This window comes from Ambystoma mexicanum, chromosome 13, assembly GCF_040938575.1.
Source record: "Ambystoma mexicanum isolate Mex_15411 chromosome 13, UKY_AmexF1_1, whole genome shotgun sequence".
NCBI lineage: Eukaryota > Metazoa > Chordata > Amphibia > Caudata > Ambystomatidae > Ambystoma > Ambystoma mexicanum.
In genome coordinates this window covers 719223707-719251541 of record NC_090938.1, presented here as the reverse complement: position 1 = coordinate 719251541, position 27835 = coordinate 719223707, and the positions used below count along the sequence as shown (strand labels likewise).

General features: G+C 50.4%; 1 protein-coding gene across 3 annotated transcripts in view; it reads left to right on the top strand.

Moving 5' to 3' along the window:
- LOC138521798 (E3 ubiquitin-protein ligase TRIM39-like) overlaps positions 1-22635 on the top strand; it is a 92014-nt gene extending 69379 nt beyond the window's left edge. For all 3 annotated transcript variants that reach the window (XM_069634899.1, XM_069634898.1, XM_069634900.1), the window contains one exon: positions 22235-22635. In XM_069634899.1, the coding sequence (XP_069491000.1) occupies positions 22235-22344 (110 nt within the window). In that variant the 3' untranslated portion in view covers positions 22345-22635. The remainder of the gene's footprint in view (positions 1-22234) is intronic.
- Positions 22636-27835: the final 5200 nt, after the last annotated feature.

Below are 27835 nucleotides of genomic sequence, written 5' to 3'. Positions count from 1 at the left end.
TTTCTCCCTGCCTGTCTCTCTTTCTTGCTGTGTTTATCCCTGCCTGTCTCTCATTCTTGCTGTGTTTCTCTCTGCCTGTCTCTTTCTTGCTGTGTTTCTCTCTGCCTGTCTCTCTGTCTTGCTGTGTTTCTCTCTGCCTGTCTTTCTTCATTGCTGTGTTTCTCTGGACATGTCTCGCTTTCTTGCTGTGTTTCTCTCTGCCTGACTTTCTTTCTTGCTGTTTCTCTCTGCCTGTCTTTCTTTCTTGCTGTGTTTCTCTACCTGCTAATCTTTCTTTCTTACTGTGTTTCTCTCTGCCTGTCTTTCTTTCTTGCTGTGTTTCTCTGCCTTCTAATCTTTCTTTTTTGTTGTGTTTCTCTCTGCCTGCCTTTCTTCATTGCTGTGTTTCTCTGGACATGTCTCGCTTTCTTGCTGTGTTTCTCTCTGCCTGACTTTCTTTCTTGCTGTGTTTCTCTACCTGCTAATCTTTCTTTCTTGCCGTGTTTCTCTCTGCCTGTCTTTCTTGCTTGCTGTGTTTCTCTTCCTGCTAATCTTTCTTTCTTGCTGTGTTTCTATCTGCCTGTCTTTCTTTCTTGCTGTGTTTCTCTACCTGCTAATCTTTCTTTCTTGCTGTGTTTCTCTACCTGCTAATCTTTCTTTCTTCCTGTGTTTCTCCCTGCCTGTCCCTCTTTCTTGCTGTGTCTATCCCTGCCTGTCTCTCTTTCTTGCTGTGTTTCTCTCTGCCTGTCTCTCTTCCTTGCTGTGTTTCTCTCTGCCTGTCTCTCTTTCTTTCTCGCTGTTCTTTCTCTGCCGCTCTTTCTTGCTGTGTTTCTCTCTTTGCAGCTCTCCCTTTCTTTCTTGCTGTGTTTCTCTCTGCCTGTCTTTCTTTCTTGCTGTGTTTCTCTTCCTTCTAATCTTTCTTTTTTGCTGTGTTTCTCTCTGCTTGTCTTTCTTTCTTGCCGTGTTTCTCTATGCCTGTCCTTCTTTCTTGCTGTGTTTCTCTATGCCTGTCTTTCTTCATTGCTGTGTTTCTCGAGACATGTCTCCCTTTCTTGCTGTGTTTCTCTCTGCCTGCCTTTCCTCATTGCTGTGTTTCTCTGGACATATCTCGCTTTCTTGCTGTGTTTCTCTTTGCCTGTCTTTCTTTCTTGCTGTGTTTCTCTGCCTTCTAATCTTTCTTTTTTGCTGTGTTTCTTTCTGCCTGTCTTTCTTTCTTCCTGTGTTTCTCCCTGCCTGTCTCTCTTTCTTTCTTGCTGTGTTTCTCTCTGCCTGTCCTTCTTTCTTGCTGTGTTTCTCTCTGCCTGTCTCTCTGTCTTGCTGTGTTTCTCTCTGCCTGTCTTTCTTTCTTTCTTGCTGTGTTTCTCTCTGCCTGTCTTTCTTCATTGCTGTGTTTCTCTGGACATATCTCGCTTTCTTGCTGTGTTTCTCTCTGCCTGCCTTTCTTTCTTTCTTGCTGTGTTTCTCTCTGCCTGTCTTTCTTCATTGCTGTGTTTCTCTGGACATATCTCGCTTTCTTGCTGTGTTTCTCTCTGCCTGCCTTTCTTCATTGCTGTTTTTCTCTGGACATGTCTCGCTTTCTTGCTGTGTTTCTCTCTGCCTGCATTTCTTCATTGCTGTGTTTCTCTGGATATGTCTCGCTTTCTTGCTGTGTTTCTCTTTGCCTGTCGCTTTCTTGTTGTGTTTCTATCTGCCTGTCTCTCTTTCCTGCTGTGTTTGTCTCTGCATGTCTTTCATTATTGCTGCTTCTTTCTGTCTCTCTTTCTTTCTTGCTTTGTTTTTTGTCCTGCTAATCTCTCTTTCTTGCTGTGTTTCTCTCTGCCTGTCCTTCTTTCTTGCTGTGTTTCTCTCTGCCTGTCTTCCTTCATTGCTGTGTTTCTCTGGACATATCTCGCTTTCTTGCCGTGTTTCTCTCTGCCTGACTTTCTTTCTTGCTGTGTTTCTCTACCTGCTAATCTTTCTTCCTTGCCGTGTTTCTCTCTGCCTGTCTTTCTTTTTTGCTGTGTTTCTCTCTGTCTGTCTCTCTTTCTTTCTTGCTGTGTTTCTCTCTGCCTGTCTTTCTTCATTGCTGTGGTTCTCCAGCATGGGGTCTGGCATGGATTCACATGCTCATGAATATTCCCCGTCGTCAGGCTGGGAATCCTCGGTAAAGAAAAAACCAGTATCAGTTTCGTTTCTGATCTGTCTTTCGTAGTAGTAACCAATCACTGGTCTCTGCGTCATACTGACCACAGCCAATAACTGCCCTCTACCTAAGCCCCGCCTCTGGCAGCCATCTTCAGATTTTTACCGCACGTTCATGTGTTGGGATCCTCGTGCTATTGCTCTCGAGCGTTAGTGCTATTTTTTCGCGCTTTTTCACAAAAACTTCGATTTTTTCGGTCAAAAGAGCCTCAAGCTCCACCGATCCTACATCCGATCAACGGGGACCCGTGTCGGATTCGTCTGCGCCCCTCAAGGGTGAAGATTTCGTCGAGCTACACTTCGGAGGACTCCAGAAGCTTCTCAGGCCCGGTCTCGGAGATGGCCCAGGAGAAGGGAAGCTCGACGCCCGGAAAGCTGTTCAGGGTCTGCCCTGGATGCCAGCTGCAGAACGTCTTTAAGGAAGACGAACACTCTTTCTGCCTTTACTGCCTTCATGAGGACAAGACGCACGTGGAGAAGGACTGTGCGTTTTGCGGCAACATGTCGGAACGGACCATGAAGGACCGCCATCAACGTCTCGCCAACTGGCTGGAGGGTAAGAGCCCGTCCGGCGAGAAGAAGAGGAAATCCGAGCGGCCTTCTAAGACCTTTGAGGGCGCCCCGGCGACGGGGGCCCAACATAAGGCTAAGCACCGCGAGTCCGCTGGCACCGGGAGCGCCGAACGGTCGGGCTCTACGGGCGTCAGGCAGGGCGCACCCTCCCCGGCACCATTAACCACGAGCCAACGCTCTGGGTCGGGTAAGAGGAAGGCCGAGCACCCGGCGAAGCTCCTGGAGAGGCCCCGGTCGAGCTCTAAGGCAGAGGAGGAGCGTGGCAGTGCCCCCTCCCTCAAGGATAAGGCGGTGAGCGCACCTAAGGTGGTGAAGGCCTTGATCCATCCGACCAAGCCCTCTATCGAAACGGTCGCGGCGGCCCTGGCCCAGCCTGTGGAGGCTACACCAGTGGTGGCGACCTCGGGGCCCAGAATCTCCCTGCCTCCTCGGAGGGAGTCTTCTTTTGTGCCCATCGATAGGACCCCCGTGAAACCCCCCGTGGGGAAGAAGAAGGGGGGGCAGGGCGTCGTCGTAGATTCGGCCTCAACCTCAGAAGAGGAGCTGATCGAGGTCTCAAGCCACGGCCTAGGCGTGGAAGAAGGCCAGCCCGTCGGAATGGACCCCGACGCAGGTGACGACGACGACATCGTCGAGGATACCGACGGGGCCCCTGCTCGCCCGTCGGCTTCCCCTCTATCAGCGCCGCAAGACAACTCGGCGGCCATTTTGTTGGCCATACAGTCCTTATGCTCCGAGATAAGGACGAGGCTACCGTTACCGACGGAGGAACCTCTCCCGTCGGGGGATCCAGAACCGGGGCCTTCTGGTGTTCCCCCTACCAAGAAAAGAAGGATCCATCCACCACCTCCTTTTCAACCGTCGCGCCCCGTCCAGCCCTCCTCCCCGTCCACCCGAGGGGATGATACGGGGACTGACACGGCAGCGACGGGTACGGACGACGAGGCATACGACGAGGATATTCCGTCGTCGCCTCCCGCCAGGGCTTCTCCGCCCGACGAGATCGGATCTTTCCACTCCATGATCTCCAGGGCTTCCGAGCTTTTCCAACTCTGCCCTGAGGAGAAGAAAAAGGAAGGCTTCCTTTATCAGCGGCCCGAGGCCAAGAGGAAGACGGTCCTCGCAGTGCCTCTGTTGGACGACATTTGGGATGAGGGCCTTTCCCTCCTCAAGAATCCTTCCACGACGCCAGCTAGAAGAGACCGGTACGAGAAAAAGTACCGGGTCCCGGACACGGCCCCCCTGTGCCTCCGGGCGCAGCCTACCCCGGATTCCGTCGTCTCCGCGGCGGCCAGGAAGAAAGCGGGGGGGGGGTGCGGCCTCCACATCGACTTCCCCGCCGGACGGCGAGGGAAAGAAATTGGATGCGATGGGACGTAGAGTCATCTCGTCGGCAGCGACGACGATTAAAGCGGCCAACGCCTTGGCTATCGTGGCTCGCTACGACAGGGAGCTCTGGTACAAGATAGCTCCCCTGCTGGATTTTCTGCCGGACGACAAGAGGGCTGAGGCCCTGGAGATCCTGCAGGAAGGTGAGGTGGCCTCGGACCACGCCATCACCGTGGCGACGGACATCGCCGACACTGGGTTCCGCCAGTTGGGCAACGGCGTTTGCCTTCGATGTCGTGGATGGCTCAAAGCTACGGACTTCCGGCAGGACGTCCAGACCAGAGTCCTGGACATGCCCTTCGACGGGAACAACCTGTTTGGGAAGACAGTGGACGATTCCCTTCAGGCCATTAAGGCGGATACTGAGACGGCCCGGGCCCTTGGAGTTCTGCAGCAACGGCGGACGCCCTTTCGGAGCAGCGGAGGCAAGGGTGCCTCCAAAGGTTCCGGCGGCGGTTTCGCTTCCTACCGTCAAGCGGCCCGCTCGTCGTCGCAAGAGGCCTACAGAGGACGAGGCAAGTCTAGCAGACCCCGCCGTCGTCGCCAAGGAGGTCAAGGCGGCAAGGCCGCGTCCAAGCAGGATTGAACCGGCCGTGGGGTCGGGCCCCCACCGAAGCACCCCGGTGGGAGGCCGGCTGGCGAGCTTCGTCAGCGTGTGGGAGTCCATCTCCACCGACCGTTGGGTGCTGGACGCCCTGGCCCGGGGCCACGCGCTCGAGTTTCAGAGAAGGTGCCCTCGCGTCCCCCCCGTGGCCAGGAAAGAACTTCACGTCCCTCAACTTCTTCTGGAGGTAAAGGCAATGCTCAGGAAGGGCGCCATCGAACTCGTCCCAAAGAGGCTTCGGGGCTCCGGAGTCTACTCGAGATACTTCCTCGTGAAGAAGAAGACGGGGGGATGGCGCCCCATCCTAGACCTGCGACGTCTGAACAAGTTCATCAAGGCGCAGAAGTTCCGGATGGTCACCCTCCAGCACGTCCTGGGCCAGCTGGTGGAAGGGGACTTCCTATCGTCGTTGGATTTGGAGGATGCCTACTTTCACATTCCCATCCTAAAGGGGCACCGAAAATTCCTCAGGTTCGTGGTCCAAGGGCGTCATTACCAGTTCAAAGCCCTCCCCTTCGGACTACGGTCGGCACCCAGGGTATTCACCAAGTGCCTCGCACCGGTGGCGGCGCAGCTGCGCCGCGAGGGGATCCACGTCTACCCCTACCTGGACGACTGGCTCATCCGCGCCAAGACGAGGGAGCTCGCCGTGGTCCACACGGCAAGGACCGTCCAACTCCTCACGGACCTGGGATTCTCCGTGAACTACGCCAAATCCCACCTGGTGCCCGCGCAAGACGCACTGTTTCTGGGAGCGAGGCTCGACACAGTGTCCCTTCTGGCCTCCCCGTCGGAGGAGAGGACCAGGACCATCTTGGGCAAGGTGCAACGGATGTTGGTGGCCGACGCGGCCAAAGTGAGGTCCATCAAGTCCCTCCTCGGGATGATGTCTTCCTGCATCTACCTCATTCCCATGTGCAGGCTCCGGATGCGCCCGTTGCAAGAATTCCTGGATGCGCGCTGGATCCAGACGACGGGCAGCTTCGAGGAAAGGATCAAGCTCGACGAGAGTTTCCGACGAGCGATACGGTGGTGGGGCACCCGCGCGCATCTGACGGCGGGCATGGACTTCCAGACCCCAGCCCACCAGGAGACTGTGATCTCGTCTTTATTGGGGGGTCGGGGGCACTGCTGGTCTTTGCAGTCTGTTATAGGGGGGCTCAGCTGCCAGTAGTTTATTTCTGGGGAGGGGTGGGGGGGGGGGGCGGGGGGCAATTGCTTCTTTCAGCGACTGCCCTGTGATGTTTAAGAAGTGCGGGTTACTTTTGCCTCTTTAGTGTGGGGGGCGGGCAGAGAGTAATGAGTGGGGGACTCTGATTGGGGGAGGGGGGGTTTGTTACTGTCCTGTATCTGAAAGGGAGGGGATGGGGGGGGGCACTGTTGATCAAGGGTTTTGGCAGCTCATCCACCAACCCCCCCCCCCGCCCCCCTCCCCCCCCACCGCTTCTACACAAGAAGGCTTTTCAGTGTTAGGTTTATTTGCAATATTTATCAGATGATCTCCTGCTATTGGCTCTTGGTATTGAGTCATTTCTTCACTATTTCCGGTCCTTTGGGGTTTTCACGTCTATGTTTTACCGCAAATGTATATGGACCTGATGCCAATTTACTTTTGCGTTACAGAAGTATTTAAAATAGCACTTTATTGCGACCACACCTGCAAGAGTCTTTTCCTTCAGTAGGGAAAGAAAAATAGGCAGCACACTACTGGTGGGGACGAGGAGCGAGAAAGGCATTGCCATGTGTTCTTACACATCACTTCTTCCTGTTGGTGCCTAGCAACAGGTATTATTACTACCCCATGTAATGCTACTCTATTCATGAATCGGGAAGATGAAAGGCGGAGTCCGCCCTGGCCTCAGATTGGAACTTGCAACGGGCAGGCCGCCCTGGCGTCATAGAGCAACAGCCTTTCACTCGTGAACTATCCATCTGGAGAATCCTATCCATGACATCATAGTGCACATGTGTAGTTAGTATGTATGCTTTTATGTCTCTTAACTTTAATTAGAATGTATGAACTTGCGATATATTTTATTATTTTATTGTATTTCAAGGATTTTTGTAATCTGGTTTTACATAGTAATGTGTAAAGTTTATGATTTTAACCAAAAATACATTTAAACAAGAAAAGGTACTCTACATGTTGCCGGTGGTCCCTGTATTGATGCACCCTGACTTTTGGGAGCAGCAGTTAATGGGCACCATTTGAAACACATATGTGGATTTTGAACAAAATAACTCACTCATTTCTATTTTTTGTTTCCTGCTGTTTTATAGCACAGTAATAATTCCTATACATTACCTTTCATTTTAAGCTTTAGTTGACTCCTGCCGCTCTATCCAAATAAATAAATCCCTGCTGCTTTCACTTACTAAAGGCCTCCAGTTGCTAAAATGAGCCTCGCTCGCAGTGTGCGAACTGTGCACCTCCATTCCCAGGATTCATCTCCATACATTTCCTGCTCGCAGTGTGCGAGCTGCGCGCCTCCATTCCAAGGATTCATCTCCATACATTTCCCCCTAAATTGAGCCTCGCTCACAGTGTGCGAGCTGTGCACCTCCATTCCCAGGATTCATCTCCATACATTTCCCACTCGCAGTGTGCGAGCTGTGCACCTCAATTCCCAGGATTCATCTCCATACATTTCTCCCTAAAGTGAGCCATGCGCGCAGTGTGTGAGCTGTGCACCTCCATTCCCAGGATTCATCTCCATACATTTCCCACTCGCAGTGTGCGAGCTGTGCACCTCAATTCCCAGGATTCATCTCCATACATTTCTCCCTAAAGTGAGCCATGCGCGCAGTGTGTGAACTGTGCACCTCCATTCCCAGGATTCATCTCCATACATTTCCCACTCGCAGTGTGCGAGCTGTGCACCTCCATTCCCAGGATTCATCCTCATACATTTCCCGCTCGCAGTGTGCGAGCTGTGCACCTCCATTCCCAGGATTCATCTCCATACATTTTCCCCTAAAGTGAGCCATGCGCGCAGTGTGCGAGCTGCGCGCCTCCATTCCAAGGATTCATCTCCATACATTTCCCCCTAAATTGAGCCTCGCTCACAGTGTGCGAGCTGTGCACCTCCATTCCCAGGATTCATCTCCATACATTTTCCCCTAAAGTGAGCCATGCGCGCAGTTTGTGAGCTGTGCACCTCCATTCCCAGGATTCATCTCCATACATTTCCCACTCGCAGTGTGCGAGCTGTGCACCTCAACTCCCAGGATTCATCTCCATACATTTCCCCCTAAAGTGAGCCATGCGCGCAGTGTGTGAGCTGTGCACCTCCATTCCCAGGATTCATCTCCATACATTTCCCACTCGCAGTGTGCGAGCTGTGCACCTCCATTCCCAGGATTCATCCTCATACATTTCCCGCTCGCATTGTGCGAGCTGTGCACCTCCATTCCCAGGATTTATATCCATACATTTCCCACTCGCAGTGTGCGAGCTGTGCACCTCCATTCCCAGGATTCATCCTCATACATTTCGCGCTCGCTGTGTGCGAGCTGTGCACCTCCATTCCCAGGATTCATCCTCATACATTTCCCGCTCGCAGTGTGCGAGCTGTGCACCTCCATTCCCAGGATTTATATCCATACATTTCCTGCTCGCAGGGTGCGAGCTGTGCACCTCCATTCCCAGGATTCATCTCCATACATTTCCCACTCGCAGTGTGCGAGTTGTGCACCTCCATTCCCATGATTCATCTCCATACATTTCCCCCTAAAGTGAGCCACGCACACAGTGTGCGAGCTGTGCACCTCCATTCCCAGGATTCATCTCCATACATTTCCCGCTCGCAGGGTGCGAGCTGTGCACCTCCATTCCCAGGATTCATCTCCATACATTTCCCGCTCGCAGTGTGCGCGCTGTGCACCTCCATTCCCAGGATTCATCTCCATGCATTTCCCGCTAGCAGTGTGCGAGCGGTGCACCTCTATTCCCTGGATTCATCTCCATACATTTCCCGCTCGCAGTGTGCGAGCTGTGCACCTCCATTCCAAGGATTCATCTCCATACATTTCCCACTCGCAGTGTGCGAGCTGTGCACCTCCATTCCAAGGATTCATCTCCATACATTTCCCACTCGCAGTGTGCGAGCTGTGCACCTCCATTCCAAGGATTCCCCTCCATACATTTCCCGCTCGCAGGGCGCGAGCTGTGCACCTCCATTCCAAGGATTCCCCTCCATACATTTCCCACTCGCAGGGTGCGAGCTGTGCACCTCCATTCCCAGGATTCATCTCCATACATTTCCCGCTCGCAGTTTGCAAGCTCTGCACCTCCATTCCAAGGATTCCTCTCCATACATGTCCCCCTGTGATTCAGCCAATCAAAGCACAATGCAAGATATGTTTCCAAGCTTAAGTGAATGCAAGTGTGATCCTCGTGTTACATGCTGCTTGCATATTCCTAGCAACTATAAATTCTGCAGCCGGGGCATTAGGTGGGCCTGGCCAGAGATTCAAACCCACTCTTGCCGCATTAGTGTGCATTTGCATCTCCAACTTGCGGCCAAATGTCCCAGCGCCCTGCCGGCTGCGTCCAACAGGGTGCGTAGACACATGACCTGCGCCCGAAATGGCGCGCAAAAACGTCTCGTGCCGAAACGGTCACAGCCAAACATCCTGCTCTGCTCATTAACTGCCAGTTTCCCATTCCACAGGCAACACTGACCTCTTCTGGAAATTGTAGGAAGGGTTTATTTACAATCTTTGGTAGGGCTTAAAAAATGTTAGCATTTGTTTTAAAAACTTCGATGGGTTGCTTGGTGTTATCTCGGTGACATCCTTTCAAACCACGTGGTCTTCAGCTCTATAGCTATTTTATTGTATCCCGTTACACAGCTGCACAAACTACATACACATTCATGTTTGCAATGATCTGCTCCTTTCTATGTTTGGATTGCACTTATGTCTCACTATTGACTCAACTATCAAATCATTCTTTTATTTTTTGAGAGATTTTCTAACTACTTGCACTTACTTCTGACCATCCCCCATCTCTAAACACTAGCCCGGCCACTCAGCCCATTGTTCAGGCGTTTCCTCAACCCCTTCCGGTCTCTGCACCTCAGCCTCCGGCAAGCAACACTCCACCTCCTCCGGCACTGGATCCTCCTGACCCCCCAAGACACGGATGAGGAGGAGGACCTTGACACTCCTTCGCCGGCCAAGGCCTTCCACGAACGTCTGGCTGGACTCGCAGAGTATCTAGGTCTGCCTCAGCCTGAGGCAGAGCAGCCAGCAGAGGGGGGTCCTTGCAGAAGTACTCACGAGGCGCCCCTCTGCTAAAACGGGGATTCCACTGCAGACCGACGTGGGTCTCCCTGGCCAAGAAAGGTTGGCTCAAGCCTCACTCCGTCCAGCCGACCAGTCGTCACCTCGATGCCAAATACAGGCAGATGGAGGGGGATACACTTTTGCTTTCCTCGGCCACACTCCTCGGTGATAGCCGCGGCATCAGTGTACTCCAAGCCCCAGTCATCCTCATCTTCGTCATCTGCGGCACTGCTAGGCAAGCAGGAGAAGACCTTGTAGGCATACGGGAAGAAGCTGAATTCCAACGCTTCCTTGCATCTTCGTAAGGCCAACGCAACGTCATGCTGGTGGCCGCTAACCAGAGATTATGGCAGGAAATCGCAGAGTTCCTCCCAGAAATCCCCACGCAGAGCCAATCACGCTTTAAGGCAGGGCTGGCCGAGGCCAAGCTCGTGGCACAGGACATCATGGAATCCACTGTGGCCCACATTGATACCTCTGGCCGTGCCATTTGTATTACCACGGACATGAGAAGGACAGCCTGGCTCTGGGCAACAAAGTTCAATCCGGACGTCCAGGAGTGCATATTGGACCTGCCATTCGAGGGGAGTGACCGCTTTCACTCCACCACGGATGAAGAGCTGGACAAAAAGAAAAACAGCTTGCAAACGGCCAAGTCTTTATCCATCCTGACAAAGACCACGCCCAAATCAAGTTGGGACAGCAACTCTTTTGGCGGAGATTCGGTTGCTCATACTGAGCCAGGCCGTGGCGGAAGTCCCAGTCTCCCAGCAAGGCTTGGGCTTTTACTCCAGGATTTTTGCCATTCAGAAAAAGAACCAGGCTGGCCTGAGAGTTGTGCTGGACCTCTCCACCCTCAAGCTCTCCTTACATCTACAAAGATTCAAGATGGTTATGCCAGCTTTTATTGCAGAGACACTGTGCAGGGGAGACCCGATGTGCTCCCTGGATCTGAAGGACACGTACCTACATGTCCCGATTTGGCAACTCCATCATTCTTTCCTCCGTTTCAGGATCATGGGCTACTATTTCCAGTACAAGGTCCTTCCGTTTGGCCTCAACTTGGCCCCCAGGGTCTTCACCAGACTCATGAATACGGTGGCTGCCCCCCTTCGGCCTCCACATCTACCCATACCTCGACGACTGGCTCGTCAGGGCTACATCTCCGGAAGCAGTTCACCACTCCTCCAATGCTCTGATGAATATGCTGCACGATCTGTGCTTTTCGCTCCATCACAAGAAGTCGCAGCTGCAACCCACACAGACTCTGACCTTCTTGGGCCTCATCTGGGACACAGGCTCCGAGAAGGTGTTTCCCAAAGAGGACAAGATCACAGCCATCAAGAGGGCCACATCCCACTTCCTCGGCAGAGAGGCAACCTCAGCCTGGTGGTACCAACATCTCCTGGGTCTTCTAGCAGCATTCCTATTGTCCGCCCCCCCACACAAGACTCAGGATAAAGAGGATACAGCTGCACTTCGCGGCATCATGGAACCAGGAGCGGGGCTCTCAATGCGAGATAATCAACGTTCCTCCATCTCTCCACCCGGACCTCACATGGTGGTCCAGGGACTGCAACCTATGGACGGGCAAGCCCTTCCGGCCTCCCAACCCGCAGGTGACATCACCACGGACTCCGCTCTCGAGGGCTGGGGAGCCACCCTGGAGGATCCCTGGGTCCACGGCACCTGGACTCGAAAGGAGCAGGCTTACCACATCAATTGGTTGGAACTGAACGCCATCTGGCTAGCGCTCAGAGCTTTCCTTCCACGTCTCAGGGGCAGTGTTGTCCTCATCCAGACAGACAACTCGACCAGCATGTACTATGTCAACAAGCAGGGAGGGACCAGATCCCCTCCACTGTGCAGACTGGCGATCAGCATGTGGGAATGGGCCCTGGAAAACGACACCTACCTCGCGGCAGTCCACCTTCCCGGGGAATCCAACCTGGAGGTGGACAGGCGCAGCAGGCTGGGAGTGGACAACTACGAGTGGCAGCTAAACAACCTTGTCATTCAGGAGATCTTCCACAGATGGGGTCTCCCCCAGGTGGATCTCTTTGCCACCTGGCACAACAAGAAGTGCCCTCAGTTCGCCTCCTGGCAGGGACAGGGCCCCGGCTCCCTGGGCGATGCATTTCGTATTCAGTGTAACAGCATGACGGCGTACGCCTTCCCGCCCACTCCACTGATTCATAGAGTGATTTGCAAGATCAAGGAGTCTCGCCAGCTCAACATCATTCTAATCGCTCCATGGTGGCCGGCAGGCCATGGTTCTTGGAGCTGCTGAGCCTCTCGGAGATGCCTCTGATTCACCTCCCGACGGGCCCAATGCATCTTCTAGCGCAGCAGGGGGGCAGGGTCATCCACCCCGTGCCCAGAGCAGGTAACGCTCAGTCACCTCAACCTATCCCAGGCTAATCTGGAGATCATACAGGGCGCTAGGAGCAAGGCTACCAGGGGCCCGTATAAAAAGTAAATGGACCAGGTTCTGCCATTGTGCAGATTCCAAGGAAATCGACCCCCTGGCATGTGCCTTGGATGACGTGCTCTCTCGGCGCACCTCGCCCACTCAGGCGTGCAGCTGGACACCTGCCGTACTTGCCTCTCAGCCATCAGGGCCTACAGAAACTCGGAGGAAGGGGTCTTCTTCTCCTCCTCCAATCCGATTGTCAAGAAGCATTTGGCTGGGCTCGCAAGGCTCTATCCGCCCATCAAGAGACCACACCCTGTGTGGGACCTGAACACAGTCTTGGGCGCCCTGGCGCACAAACCGTTTGAGCCAATGGGGTCCGTGGACATCAGGCTGGTCACCATTAAGACGGCCTTACTAGTCGGCCTCACCTCGGCTCGCAGAGTCAGCGAAATCCAGGCGCTTGTCGCCTCAGAACCATATACTACCTTTCACAAGGACAAGGTGGTCCTGCGGACACACCCAGCCTTTCTGCCTAAGGTGCCATCTGCTTTCGATTTGAATGAGGAAATTGCCCTTCCTACTTTTTTTGCCGATCCTAAGGACGAGGCACAGAGTTCTGCACTGCCTACATGTCAGGCGTGCCCTGAAATTCTACCTTGACAGGACCAAGGGCTTCCGCAAGTCAGACGCCTTTGTCACTTTTGCAGGTACAAGACCAGGCTATCAGGCCTCCATATCCCGCTGGATAGTCTCGGCCATCAAAGAATCATACGAGGGGCAGCATAAGCCCCTTCCGGCGAACATGTACGCCCACGCCGTCGGGGCCAAGGCAACGGCCATCGCATTTCAGCGCCATGTCCCGTGGCAGGTCATAAGCAGGGCAGCCACATGGGCCACTCCCTCGGCTTTCTGCAAGCATTACTGTTTGGATGCCGGCTCCAGATCGGATGCAGGTTTCGGGCAGGCGGTTCTCAGGAACCTGTTTGCTTAAGGAGGGGCTCCTCTCCACCCTGGGGCTACATTCAGTTGTTATCGCCCATGCAGTATGGAGGAAAGGGGACGGGACGTGAGTCATTATAAGTTACTCACTGTAGTGACTAACATACTCTTAGTCCATACTCCCCTTTCCTCCATATGTCCCACCATCCTCCTCATCCCCCCCCCGAATAATACTGGTGTCATTAGGCAATGGTAAGGCTATTGTCGACGCGTCTATGGGGACTGAGGTGTGGCGCCGTCGGGCGGAGTCAGGGCAGCGCATGCTTCCAGGGCCGCAACCCTGTGCGCCTCTAAATTTAAAGGGAAGAAGGTTTTCTTGGTGAAAAAGGTTCCGTCTCCCGTCCCTCGCAAGGGATGCCCATGCAGTATGGAGGAAAGGGGACTATGGACTAAGAGTTCGTTAGTCACTACAGTGAGTAACTTATAATTTAGCAACGGTGCAGGAGCTTCCGTGGTCCCACTCCCATAGAGTTCTTATTTTAGTGGCGCCTGACTTTCCGGGCCGCTGGGGTTGTAATCCCCCGGTGGCACCGGGAAGTCAGGTGCCGGTAAATATTTACAGGTCCGGCGGCAACCCGCCGGTATCACCGGCACGGTTACCACCAAACCCGTAATGAGCCCAATAGCGGGAAAATTATTAGATGTACTTATCTTTTTTTAAAATATTTCGTATTCTAACGTATATGTACTTGTAGCATCGACAAAAGTAAAATCACATAAATTAAAATTACACTTAGCTTCTCCAAGGATAGTTATAACTTCCTTGCTTCCACTACTTACAACAGTTGTTGTAAGTCAATAGCTCATTAGTGTTCATAGCAATCTGTCACTTAATGATACCACACATTAATCTCCGCCTACACGTGTTTCAGCACATAGGGAATGAAAGTCAGCTATCCTATGGTGAGCTTCTTCAGGGCTATTCCTTATTTACAGTATAAGTCTAATACTTGTACTTTTTGTAAGAAGAAAGATATGATAGAGACATTAAGCCATTGGGTAACAGTTTGCGACTCGCTAAAAGAAATGAGACAAATTTATTTAGGAGAATATTTTATGGGTGAAAATACATTGAGTCCAAGCGAGTGGTGGGGTTGGGGGATAATTGGAGAAAAGCCAGGTTTAATAATTGCAGAGTTGAAATTTATTGATAGAGTGCTAATGATGAAGAAGGAATTGAATGAAATAATACATGTGTAATTGTATATGTTTATATTTCCTTTTCTTTTTTATGTTTTATGGTTCTTTTTTAATATGATGTAAACATGTTAAAGGTTTTGTTAAACCAATAAAACATTTTAATAAAAAAATAAATAAGTCTAATAATAAAAGAAAATATTGATAAATTTTTTGTATAGAAATCAAATTGCATAGCCTGATATGGGGGGGGGGAGAATTCAGGAAGGCTTTAGCATAACTGTGTTTTAATTATGTAAAAACTCAAATAGTTATCCAAATAATATTCAATGTATATTTACTTGTGATAATTCTTGTCATAATCGAAAAATAATTTTAAAGTAAAGGTCCTACCTGTACTGCATGCATTATCTAATGTTCGTCTGCAGTCTCCAAATGTCTCTCAAATGTGTGTGACCTGCAACTAATTAATTTTATCAGAATATGTCCATAATTGGCCTGAACCCATTCTATTCATCTAGTTGGATATTTACTTACTGGAATCTATAGTCGCACTCTTCTTTGGATTCCTGATCAATTTCTTGCACTCCGAGTAATTTTTAAGTTCGTAGCTTGCTCACATTCCTTCACTGCATAATTATCTTTGTTGTCTATTCTATACGGCATATCAGTGTATACAAACTCCTGATAGGTTTACTAGTTGCTGACTTCTTACCTGGTTAGATGCTGAGAGTCTCCTCTCTCCTGCAGCCTGATAACCACGGTTGTGATACCCTAAACGCAAGGTTTGGTGCAGCTGTGTCTCTCCTGGACATTGACTGCTGTTTCTTTATGCTTGAGACAGTGCTCAGCGTCTGTCTGGGCTTGATACAGCAGTGTTCATGCACTGCCAAGTGTATCTCGGTTTGGTACAGCTGTGTCTCTCCTGGATATTGCCCATTGTTTCTTTATGCTTGAGACAGCAGTGTCTCAGCACTGCTCAGTGTCTGCCTGGGCTTGATACAGCAGTGTCTCAGCACTGCCAAGTGTCCGTCTGGGCTTGATACAGTAGTGTTTCATGCACTGTTAAGTGTATCTCAAGGTTTGGTACAGCAGTGCCTCTCCTCGACATTGCCCGGTGTCTCTCTGCTCTGAGCCTGGTATGGTATGCCAGTGCCTAGTCTCTCGCTCTCTCTCTGCTTGGCGCAGCTGTCATTCCTGCAATGCTCATGGTCTCTGCTCTGAGCTTGGGACACCAGTGCCCAGTCTCACGCTCTCTCTCTGCTTGGCACAGCGGTCTTTCCTGCAATGCTCATTGTTCCTGAAGATCTTCTTCGTCACAGTAGTGTCGCCCTTGGATACAGTTACGGGATTAGCGTAATACATAGGTCCGTCCTCACAATTGTTATTCAGCAAGGAACATGGGGCCAGTGATCTTGGGGTTGTTACTGCTCGGGGGAGGCTGTGGCCCAGGTGATAGTCTTTGTCCCCAGAAGGGGAATCCCTTCCTATGAGGTCCTCCTGCATATTAGCACCCCTATGGGGATTATTCGGTAGCAGCCTCACCCTCCCTGGACCCATAGGAAAGTGTTCCCTCTTGGGAGAAGTAGCGACACCTGGTGTATCGTCGCACAACCCTTCGAGCTGGATCAGCAAATTACCCGCCCTCTCGATATGCGTGTTCCTTATACTAAGAAAACAACTGCAGCCTCCCCAAAAAAGAGCAAACAAATAGTTCAATGATATGTGATAAGTCATTTGTGTTTCAAGGCACGACAAGACAAAGGAGGACAAGACTAATGATCTTACTAGGCCATGTTTTATTCAGATCGTGCAAGTGTGACAGCACAAAGTGCAGGGGAAGGAAGAGGGAGAAGTGCTGAGGAGAGAGGGAGGGGGGAAATGCAGTCGGGGCAGCATTGCCCTAAGTAAGTGCAAGGGGGCAGGGCACTGTAGAGGTTACAGTTACAGCCACTAAGTGTGCGGTAAGGCCAGATGCAGTGCATTTGAGACTGATCACGGGGGGCTGGTACCCAGTGAGACTCTGAGGGTAGCCAAGCAACCAGTCAGTGCAGCAAACAGGTAGGTTAGCAGGGTAGGGTGAAAGAGAAAGCGGCAGAGAAAAGGAAAGTCTTGAGCTGTTTCTGGAACTTCAGGTGGTCCGTCTCAAGTTTGAGCGGGGCAGGGAAGCCATTCCAGAGGGAGGCACCTGCAGAGGAGAGAGATCTACCCCCACTCTGCCTGGAGAAGCATCTGACCCTTAGAGAGTTGGAGGTAGCTAAGCAAAAGAGCTCAGGAACGAAGGTATTTTGGAAGAGAGAGTTAGATGTAAAGCAGTCCCCGGCCCCAGAAAGCCATGTGGACGATGCAGAGGGTCTTGAACTTGATCCTTGCAGCAACCAGGAGCCAGTGTAGAGATTTCAGGGCTGAAGAGATACAGTCACTGGGCTTGAGGCCAAGGATAAGTCTTGCAGTCCTGTTCTGGATTAGTTGAAGAGGGTGGAGAGTAGGGGAAGGCAGATTGAGAAATAGGTTGTTGCAGTAGTCCAGCCTAGAGAGCACCAGGTCTCTGGAGACAGCGATGGCCTGAGCACTCAAAAAAGAATGACTACAAAGCTAGAAAAAATTGAGGAGACCGCAAGCTGAAGGCAATAAACTATTCTTCAAAATCCACGCTGGAGGCTGCTACGTGCTGATTGAAAGGAAAAAGAAAGCTTACTCCGAAAACCTGTAGTGTAGGATTCTGCTCCCAAACCTTCAAGATATTCTGGGAACTGAGCACCACCCTCAACCTTCCACTACTTAAATCCCATCACAAAAACTGAGCTCTTGCAGACATAGCCGAGACAGCTTAACCGAATTAATACCCTCCATCCCCCATCCCCACTTTTAAGGCCCCCAGCAGCCAGTGATTTGAACCACATCGGCCAAGAAAAATGACCCAACTAAAACAGAGCTACTCGCAGCGAGGACAGGCCAGTTAGAACCAGCTGCAGACATTGCTCTAAGCTCATCTGAACATCCCTAAGCCCTTTAAATCAGCAGGTCCTTCAAAATATGTATCTGGAGTGGACAAGAGTGGAGTCCAAAGTGCAGTGTGTTTTCTGTGGTAAGGCATGGCAGGGACACCCGCCACTTGCTTGGTATTAGTTAGCATATATCTGGAGTGGACAAATAGTGGAGTCCAAAGTGCAGTGTGTTGTGTGGTGAGGCAGAACAAGGGCGCACGTCACTTGCTTGGTATTAGTGGGCATTTGATGGTTAGTTCCTGGATTTAAACACCTATAGGTTCTAGGGGATGAGCTACACACACTAGGGATTGTCCTACAGCAAATGGTGCCCAGGGAGTACCAACACAAAGTGGGGGGTGGGGGGGTTGTCCTGGTGCCTTAACACCTTAGGGCCCGATTCCTGGAATTATTTGCACGGTTCAAAGTGACTTTGCACTGCCGGCACAAACCCTGATTCATGGAACTGTGCAAAGTGTATTTGTGCAGTGCATAGTCAGTGCAAAGTTCATTTTGTACTGGAAAAATGACTTTGCACTGACGTTGCACTACAGAGTGCACAGTTTGCACAGTTCCAGGAATCGGGGTTTGTGTCTGCAGTGCAAAGTCACTTTGAACCGTGCAAAAAAAATTCCATGAATTGGGCCCTTAGTTGGTTCTGGTTCAAATCATAAAGTTTGCGGGACAGGGGTGCGGGTGTTGTCCTCCCAGCTCCCCTGGGGGCCTTTGCTACTCGTTTGCTGTTCGTTCTGCAGGCCACGCTCCCCACTACAAGAGGACTGTGAACAACCCGCAGGGCAAAGCCCCCGGGACAAGGGTGCGGGTGTTGTGCTCCCGCGGGGTGTTAGGAGCACGCAGAGTGGAAAGAATCGCCTGCCTGCTGGGATCTGCAGTGGATTCGCAATGGTGCAGTACTCGTCTGGCAAGGTGAGGAGTTGTGATGGGGGGGGTCATACGGAAGTGCTAATAACTGCCTGGATTCGTCACCTAACCTGCCTTGGCAGCCTCGGTCGCATCGGCTCACCCCCCCCCCCCCCTCACCGCGATGTTTCCCGGTGTTCACTGAATCAAGGTAGAAAATACTTACAGTTAAACGTAAATTGCCGGTGATGTCTCTTGCATCAGATGCCGTCTCTGACGGCGCCAAGGTCCCGCATTCCCACCAGGGTCGCGGGGAAGGATGTCTCTTGCATCAGATGCCGTCTCTGACGGCGCCAAGGCGCAGTCCTGCAGTCCCACCAGGGTCACTGGGGAAGGGTGTCTCTGGCATCAGATGCCGTCTCTGACGGCGCCAAGGCACAGTCCTGCAGTCCCACCAGGGTCACGGGGGAAGGATGTCTCTTGCATGAGATGCCGTCTCCGACGGCGCCAAGGCACGGTCCCGCAGTCCCACCAGGGTCACGGGGGAAGGGTGTCTCTCACATTAGATGCCGTCTCTGACGGCGCAAAGGCGCAGTACTGCAGTCCCACCAGGGTGGCGTGGGAAGGATGTCTCTAGCATCAGATGCCGTCTCTGGTGGCGCCAAGGCTCAGTCCCACGGGGGAAGACTATAAGCTCATCAAAGAGATCAATGATTGTCTTGGGAACAATCCTGGGAGCAATTTGGATGCTAAGGGGAGTGAAGCTACCAAATATGGTGGTCAGAAGTCGAATTCCTTTTTTTTAATTATATATTTATTTCGGGGTCCGGGAATAAAAAAAAATGGGTAAAAAAAAAGGAAAAAAATGGGGGGGTTTTGGGGTGGAACCCCCCATTTCGAAAAAAAACATATTAAAAAAAAAGCAACTTTTTTTTCGACATTTTTTCGAAAAAATGACGACATTTTTTAATTCGAAAAAATGACTATGAACCACCAAATATAATACAGAGGGCAAGCAACTTAAAAGCAGCGGCATTGGCAGCACTAATCACAACAGCAGAGCAATTCCATGTATTGCAGGGGGTGGAGGGCCGGACCACCATGCTTTTAGCCCTGACATCACCTCTGAGGATCCCTCTAGTCGAGGGGGCTTTGTTCAGGGCAAGGCACACAGAGGGGGCCTTGTGCCAACTTCATTCACTTTTGCAACTGTAAAGAACTTCACAACTAATAAGAAGCCAGTGCCAGATGCCAGTGAATTGTAATGACAAACCCAATATCGCCATTGTGATTGCTCCAGATGTTGCCATGTCTAGCCCCGGTACAGTTAAAGACACTACAAGCCAGCATGCAGCACCCAGTCCCTCAATTACATGGCTGTAGGGGAGAGGGTTGCTGTTTACGGCAGCGCCAGGCCCCCCACTATCATCTGCATCACCAGGAGCCCTTAAGGATTAATATGATGAGGTGCGTGCCATGTGTGATGCAAATGGGCACCAGTTGGATGCTTATTCTCCCTGCTTACCAGCCCTGGTCGTAACGTCCACTCACCCCACTCCAGACCAAAAGGACAGGGGCCCATTAAAGGGATGTAAATGCAATCTCGTTCTAAATGAATTAGCTTCCCTAAAGAAGCCGCTCCTGCTCATTCTCGCAGAACGTAGTGGAGGAGGAGGAATTATGGGGGAGTGCCAACCAAGAAAGGAGGGCAATTCAAGGGTCCCCCAGATACCAGCAGAGACAACCGACATTGGTCGAGTGACCCGCTTTAACGCAACCGGCATTATTGTCGATAGTATTGGTTTTACCAATGCCCGGCCTGTAAAGAGATCCCTGTTACCCCGGACCTCTGCACTCAAAATTCAACCCTAGAGCATAAAGGTGTTCGCTTACCCCAGCAGGTAGCATGTGGGCAAGCCGACCAGGGGTCTAGAGACAATCTTTTGGATGAGAGGATGTGTGGAGGGGCAGGCTATGTTGATCCCAAGCTGACTTACAATGTTAGCAGCCACAGGGTCCTGAGATTGCAGCATGGGTATGGTGTGGTGTATGAAAAAGTGAGAGGGGCCCGGAGGGGGAGGACGATATTTCTGCAAAGAGTTCCCAAAGTTGACCCAGACCACTGAGAAACCAGGGAATTGCTATCAACAACTGCACCCATTGGTTTTGAGTGCCCTGTGGCTGTCGATCGCTAATTTGTGAAGATATTATTAGTCGCACAAGGTTACAACACAATTGGGAGGGGGTGCGCATTTGACTCTATACGTATTGATTGGAAGGACCAAAGAGTGACCAATGGCATACTGGGAATTGTAGTGAGACGTCGTCCATCGCTATGCTGTATGATTGAAATCAACCCCCACCCCTACGACAATAATGTTCACCCCCAGGAATTTAGGCCACTGTATACCCTGCTTTCTGGAGCCAATGTAATCCCTCTGGGGTTTAGACTTGGGGGAATCTCCAATGTGAGTGGAGAGGTTGCCTATTTGGTAAACTGACTAGATTGAAACTGAATCATGTGGTTGCCGAAATTAAGGAAGGCCCTGGGGCCATAGATAATGTAAAAAATGTTACCCATTTCTTGGGAGGTGGGATCGTAATCTAAGTTACGTAATTGTACATGTGTTGTGGATTTTTGATGTACTTTGATGCCCTTATGGCCGAATAAAGTTGATTGAATTATTAAAGTTCTTACTTCATTTTACAAGTCCTTGTCTATACTTGAGACGCCCTGACCTAAATGTGAAATCTCAAAATAGATAGTCAATGAAATGTTTCAGCGCCTAATCTTAACATGTCTTTTAGCCCACAGGCTCCCCTAAACTAACAGCACAAATGATCCAAGGTTTTGGCCCATTGTCAATGCTTCACAAACCTAGTCTTCAAAGTCCAACCCTGTTGTCTAGATGTTTTGTTCTGGGAAGGTTCTTGTAGCAGTTACTCAGTCTGGTCACTCCTTTAGGCTGCTCTGTTTTCACCTTGGGTCTCAATAATTCATCCAGGTTTCAGGCTTCAAGGTTCTCTCTCCAGGCTGTACCACAGCCTTGCAACAATGACTTGTAGGCTTCTGCTTCTCCCAGCCCTTGTGTTACTCTGGGTTTACAGTACATTCCTCCCAGACCTCAGGGTTGTCAGGATTCACAACAGGTCTGTTCCAGACCCTTGGGTTTGTCAGAATTCACAACGGGTCTCTCCGAGACCTTGAGTTTTCTTTCAGCATTCATAGTGGTAGTGGGTGTTCCCCCCCCTAAGTAGGGACCTAGTCAGGAAGCCAATGTTTTCAGCCTTCCTACCATGGCTCGGGCCTTTCTCCCTTTTACCCGAGGATCGCTGGTGGATAGCCTCAGCCATTCAATTCCCTCAAGGTTTGGGAGATTTATTTTCAAGCATCCAGGTCAGCCTCTCTGTCCAGGGCTTCCTGGGCAGCTTCCAGACGTGTGTGTGTGTGTGTGTGTGTGTGTGTGTAGGTGTGTGTGTAGGTGTAGGTCGGCACGCCATCTCCGGTATCCAGGTGGCCAATGAGATGTGATTACTGATGTCGTATAAAATCTAGGATGGATGCACTGATGTTGCAGGAAATGCATTTGCCTAGAATGGGTTAGAGCACAATTCTATAGTGCACATAAGCAAAGTATTAGAGGGCTGCCTATCCTCATTCACAAGAACCTTACATTTATATTTTTAAGGCAATGCACTTCTTAACATGCATAACTAGAATGGAAATATTCTAACAGTAGGCAGAAAGTATAAAGATGTGATCCTTCCACTGCTTCACTGATCCTAAAATGGGTGCATTTTGTCTTTAATATTCCTCAGCAGAGAACAAGGCCTCCATGATGAGAACACTTGGCGTCCATCCTGGGAGAACATGGATTACCATTACACGAGAGCCGGTTCTCCATCAAAAAGAAAGCATGGCGTCCTGATCAAACCGATTTTCCACTTCACGTGTTCTCTCTTCAGGGGAACCAGACTTTCCATTTCATAGAGATTTTATTTTGGGGGGATGAATAAAAGATGACAATAATTGAGAGATGGAAGTCTGCTGAGCAGTGTGAAAGAAGCTGGAGATGGCAAATTCAGCCTCTTCTAACTTTTTCATCTATCTTGGTATATACGATTAATAAAAATTATTAATATTGTCCTGCTTTCCTATTTTAGATGTTTAATGCTGATATGTGAAATTCAAACAAACCAATAAAGAGACAATAAATAAATATTCTTTTGGTTGATGAGTGTTCACATGGTTTCATCCTTTTCATACAGTATGGAAAGCTATAAGCAGCAGTAGGGACATGTCTTGTAGAAGCTTAAAACATGTTTTGTAGAGGGTTAAAAGAAGCAAAGTTAAGCAATGTCTAAAATGTCCGACACCTTTCTGAGCCTAATGATACAGTGAGTATTGTTATTACATAACCCTCTTAATGTTGCGTAAGTTACATTTGAGTTGTGATGTCATTTCTACATAGGAAATTCTCTTTTCTGTCCCATTGTTGTCAGTCTTGATTTGTGGAGCCACCAGAGATTTGGTTGGGGCAGAATTCTGTCTTGGACGGTTAAACCTCTTTAACATTTCAGCTGAACTCTTTTCTAAAGACGGGGCGCTTATTATCTTTGATAAAAGGAACTGGGTGACACCACCCAGTAAGCCAGATGCTCACAGGCTGTTCTTATTAAAAAACCTGCAATATATATTGTGCTAATTGTTATTCTGCTTAATTATCCTTCCTTTGTTAGCGGAAGGTTGTGAAGTAAGAATAGTAGTTTCCAGTATTTTAGATTAGTCTCGCAAAAGATATTTAATCAAGAAAATAAGCAAATCAAAAATGGAGGCAAACCGCTTTCTTAGCGGTATGGGCTCATAGGCAATGCATTTGGGAGTAAAACTCCATCTTCATGGCTGAGCACTAATGTATATGCATTAATGAGGCAAATCCAGACAAAAGTGCATTTACATAAATATGATCCAACAGTTTCAACAAAATTCGAAGGCCAAATACATACCAAATTGGTTCGTATGGCGTATGGAAAAATTGAGAAAAAAGAGAGAGTAAAATCGAGAGAGCGAGTGACTGTCATGGTGAGTTAATCAATTACAAAGTAAGTATGGAATACACTGTACCTTAGTAAACAGACCTTTGTGTCTGAACGTAACAGAGTGCTTTATTAGCATTTCAAAAGAGCAAATAGGTGTGCGATCAAGACACATCTAAGGCAGTTAACTTTTAGATGTAATGCGCGATCCCGGAAGGCTATTGCAGTAAGATCTGTGAAAGATCCAAGCAAGAGTATAAGAAAATGTGTGTGATTGACACGCTGGCAGAACCGGCGGCCATAAGCATGTAACTCACCTTCATTTGCGGGCGTGTAGCTTACAGTGGTGGTGTGCACGGGCACGCACAGCCGATTGTGTATATGCCCGGTGCCCTGACGACTATGGGCGCTGCAGCGTCACGCACCGGGAGGCGTTGTGACGTCATCGGTGCCTTGTGTCCCACGCCCCCCTGTGGACACAGAGGGGCGGGAGAGTCTGGGCTGGATTTTGGTGAAGATAGTGCAAATAAATGTTCTAACATGGAGAAAGGTGGCAAAAACAAACAAACAGATGGACATATACGGCCAGTTCTGTCACTAGCTTTGACACACTCCTACCTTATGGCTACAAGATCCTAGGCCCAACTGCCCTGGAGGGGGTGTAGCCCTGATCTTCCCCGAGTGGATTCCTGCTTCTGTCACTCCCATGCAGGTCTATTCCTCCTTTGAATGCCTCATCTGCAGGCTCTCTCTCTCTCCCCTAGCCATTCCCTTACGGTGGCTACTATTTATCAGCCACCTGGACAGATCTCCTCCTTCCTCTCTGAGTGGGCGGACCTCTCCTCCTCACTCCTGGCCTCAACCACTCAACTCCTCCTTCTTGGAGACTTCAACATCCACCTGGATGCCTCCTGTCCTCCCTCTGGACTCTTTCGCGACCTTTGCGACTTTCTCTCACTCACTATTCTCCCCTCTGGCCCAACTCATACTGCAGGACACACTCTGGATGTCCTGATCTCCTCAGACCTTCCCCTCTCTGCCCCTCTCTCCACTCCTCTCTCCTGGAGTGATCACTTTCTCCTCTCCTCCCACCTCACCCTCCCTACCCTCCAGGCCAAGCCACCTCCAGCACTGCCACCCACCTTCTCCGTCATCCGACCCATGAAGCGCGTTTCAGTTGAGGCTTTCGCCGCCGCCTTCTCACCTCCTCCTCCCCCTTTGGCTGACTCTCACCCTGACACAGCCCTCTCCATGCTCCACTGTGCTATATCTGATACTCTTGATATCCTTGCCCCTGTCATGAGAATCCGCCTGAAGTCCAAAGCCAAGTGCAACTCATGGTACGACTCAGACCTCGTCACCCTAAAACGCAAGTGCAGGGTGGCCGAAAGGAAATGGCGTGCTTCGTGTACATCCTCTGACAGACTGGCCTGCCGCCTGCTCCAAAGACAATACCGGCTCTCTGTCCTAACCAAGAAGAGAGCCCATATCCAAGCCCGCGTCTCTGCGGCATCAAACAACTCGGCAGAACTCTTTAAAATCTGGAAGGAACTGGCCAATCCTGCCGCAGTCTCTACCTCCCCTGTCCCCTCCCAGGCCCTCCGTACGGCACTGGCTTCTCACTTCACCTCTAAAACTCAGGACATCCTGTCCTCTCTCTCCTCCTATCCCCCGCCTCCCTCCACTCTCTGCTCCTCCCCTGGCCTCTCTGCAGCCACCTCACCTTTCTCCTTCTCTGCCTTTCCCCTGTTCTCCGCAGACAAGGTTTCTAGACAAGTCTGATCTATGAAAGTGTCGTCGAAACAGGTTAACCCCTGTTCCTCCAAAACTATCAAGGACCACATCGACTCCCTGGCTCCTGCCCTGGCTGATTTCTGCAATCACTCCTTCACCACTGGAGTCTTCCCATCCCCCCTGAAGCACTCCCTTGTGCACCCTCTTCTTAAGAAACCCTCTGCCGACCCCTCCTGCCCAGCTAACTATCGCCCAATCTCCATCACCCCCTTCCTGAGCAAGCTCCTGGAGAAACTGGCCATCTCCCAGCTCAATCTTCACACTGAATCTGTTGGTTGTCTTCATGGCCATCAGTCTGGCTTCAGAGCTGCCAGAAGCACGGAAACTGCTCTCCTGAACATCCGTGAAGACCTGCTCTCCAACCTTGACTCTAACACCCCTTGTGTTCTCATATTACTTGATCTCTCCTCTGCCTTTGACACTGTTAACCATGTCATTCTGCTCAACCGTCTACGTGATAACCTGGGTATCACTGGTCAGGCTCTGGCGTGGCTGACTTCCTTCCTCTCTGACCGACCCTCCCAGGTTTAACTTGGGTCTTTCCTCTCCGATATCTTTGTCTCTACCTGTGGTGTCCCCCAGGGATCTAACCTCTCTCCCTGGGTGTTCAACCAATACCTGGCACTCCTTGCCCACCGCATTGCCACTCTCTGTCCCAACTTTCAGTGCTATGCGGGCGATACTCAGCTCATTTTCAGGCTACCCTCGGCCTCCGCCTCTCCTTCCCTCATCTCTGACTGTCTGTCTGCCATCCAGGAGTGGTGTGCCGCCAATGACCTCTACCTTAATGCCAGTAAGACTGAGATTCTGCTCATCGGCACACTCACTCCCTCCTTCCCTGCAGCTCTCTGGCCGGCCTCTCTTGGCCCTCTTCCCGCTCCCACCTGCATGGCTAAAAACCTCAGGGTCATCTTCGATTCCGCACTCTCCTTCTCTCCTCACATCTCTGATGTCTCTAAAAAGTCACATTACCAGCTGCACCTCCTGAGAGGTATTCTTCCTTTCCTCTCCTTCCCCCAGAAGCTCACTGTCTCCGGAGCCCTGGTTCTCTCCAAGCTGGACTATTGTAACAGCCTCTATCTAAATCTGCCTGCCTCTACTCTCCGCCCTCTGCAACTTATCCAGAACAGGACTGCAAGACTTGTCCTTGTCCTCAAGCCCAGGGATCGTATCTCTCCAGGACTGAAATCTCTGCACTGGCTCCCAGTGGCTGCGAGGATTAAGTTCAAAACACTCTGCATTGTCCACAAGGCCTTCTGGGGACTGGGGTCGAAATACCTTCAACTCTCTCTTCCTAAATATCTTCCTTCTCGACCTCTCCGCTCTTCCTGCTCCAACCCCCTCAGGGTCAGTCGCTTCTCCAAGCAACGAGTTGGTGGTAGATCTCTCTTCAGCAGGGGCCTCCCTCTGGAACAGCCTTCCTGCCTCCCTGAAACTTGAGGAGAACCATCTCCTGTTCCGGAAGCACCCCAAAACCTTCCTCTTTGCTTCTGCTTTCACTCCTCCTCTCCCCTGATGATTTTTCTGACAGTTACTGCACTGGATACCTGGCCTCCCTTCTGATCTTGGGCCCAGGCACGCCAGTTGCCCACCTGCACTGCCTCCCTGGCAACCCCTGCACTTGGGGACTGTTTTTCTGTATCCTTACAGCCCCCCTACCAGCACTTATGTTCTGCACTTACCATACACTGCCACCTGCGGGCCATTTTTATTTATCTTATTTTATTGTACTATCGCTTGTACTGCACTTCCCCCTTCTCCCTCCCCCCCCCCACACTTTTCCCCTTCCCCTTCCCATGCACTTGCGCGATCTGAATGTCACCTGGCCTAGTAGGATCGTTGTCTGTCTTCCCTTTGTTCCCCCTCCCCTGCCTCGTCGTGCCTTGAAACACTTGTGTATAGGCGCGTTATAAATGCCATATCATATCATATTAAGTGACCATGTATATGAAAAACAAAGGCTATAGACATTTGAAGGTTACTAAAGAAGTGCGATAACAGTAAATGGAAAAATTATAATTCTAATAAGGAGTCGTGCAAGGGAATGTACAGTAGAATAAAAGTCATGTCCACGTTAGTTTTAGTCACACAGTGAATTATATCATATAGTTCAGTTCCGGATGACTGAATAGATACCAAAGGGTGGTAGCAAATGTAACACAAATAGTTGATCTCCTCATTCATGCCGTTGGGTGTGAGAGTTCTGAGGTGATCAATCCAGAAGGTTTCCCTAAAATCAAGTATTTTGCTCATATTCTCGTGTGGGTTGTACCTTGTCACAACTTCTTTTTTTTAATTTGTATTATTATTATTTTTTTTTATTTGGTTTATTCAACCTTTAAAAGAAAAATAAAAAATACAAAACAGCACACAGATCACTCCCTTACGACATTCCCTTTCCTCCCTCCCACCCTCCTTATAAGTTAGCTGCTTTGGGACCAAAACAGACAAAGCAGCCTTCCTTTCGTCTCATACAGTACTTGGCTATGTCTCATTTAAATTTTTTTATTGTTCTTCCAGCCGAGTTTTTAGGACTTGTAAGAAGTTTATTAGAGCAAACAATGCTGCTCTATTAAGTCCTTCAAAGAG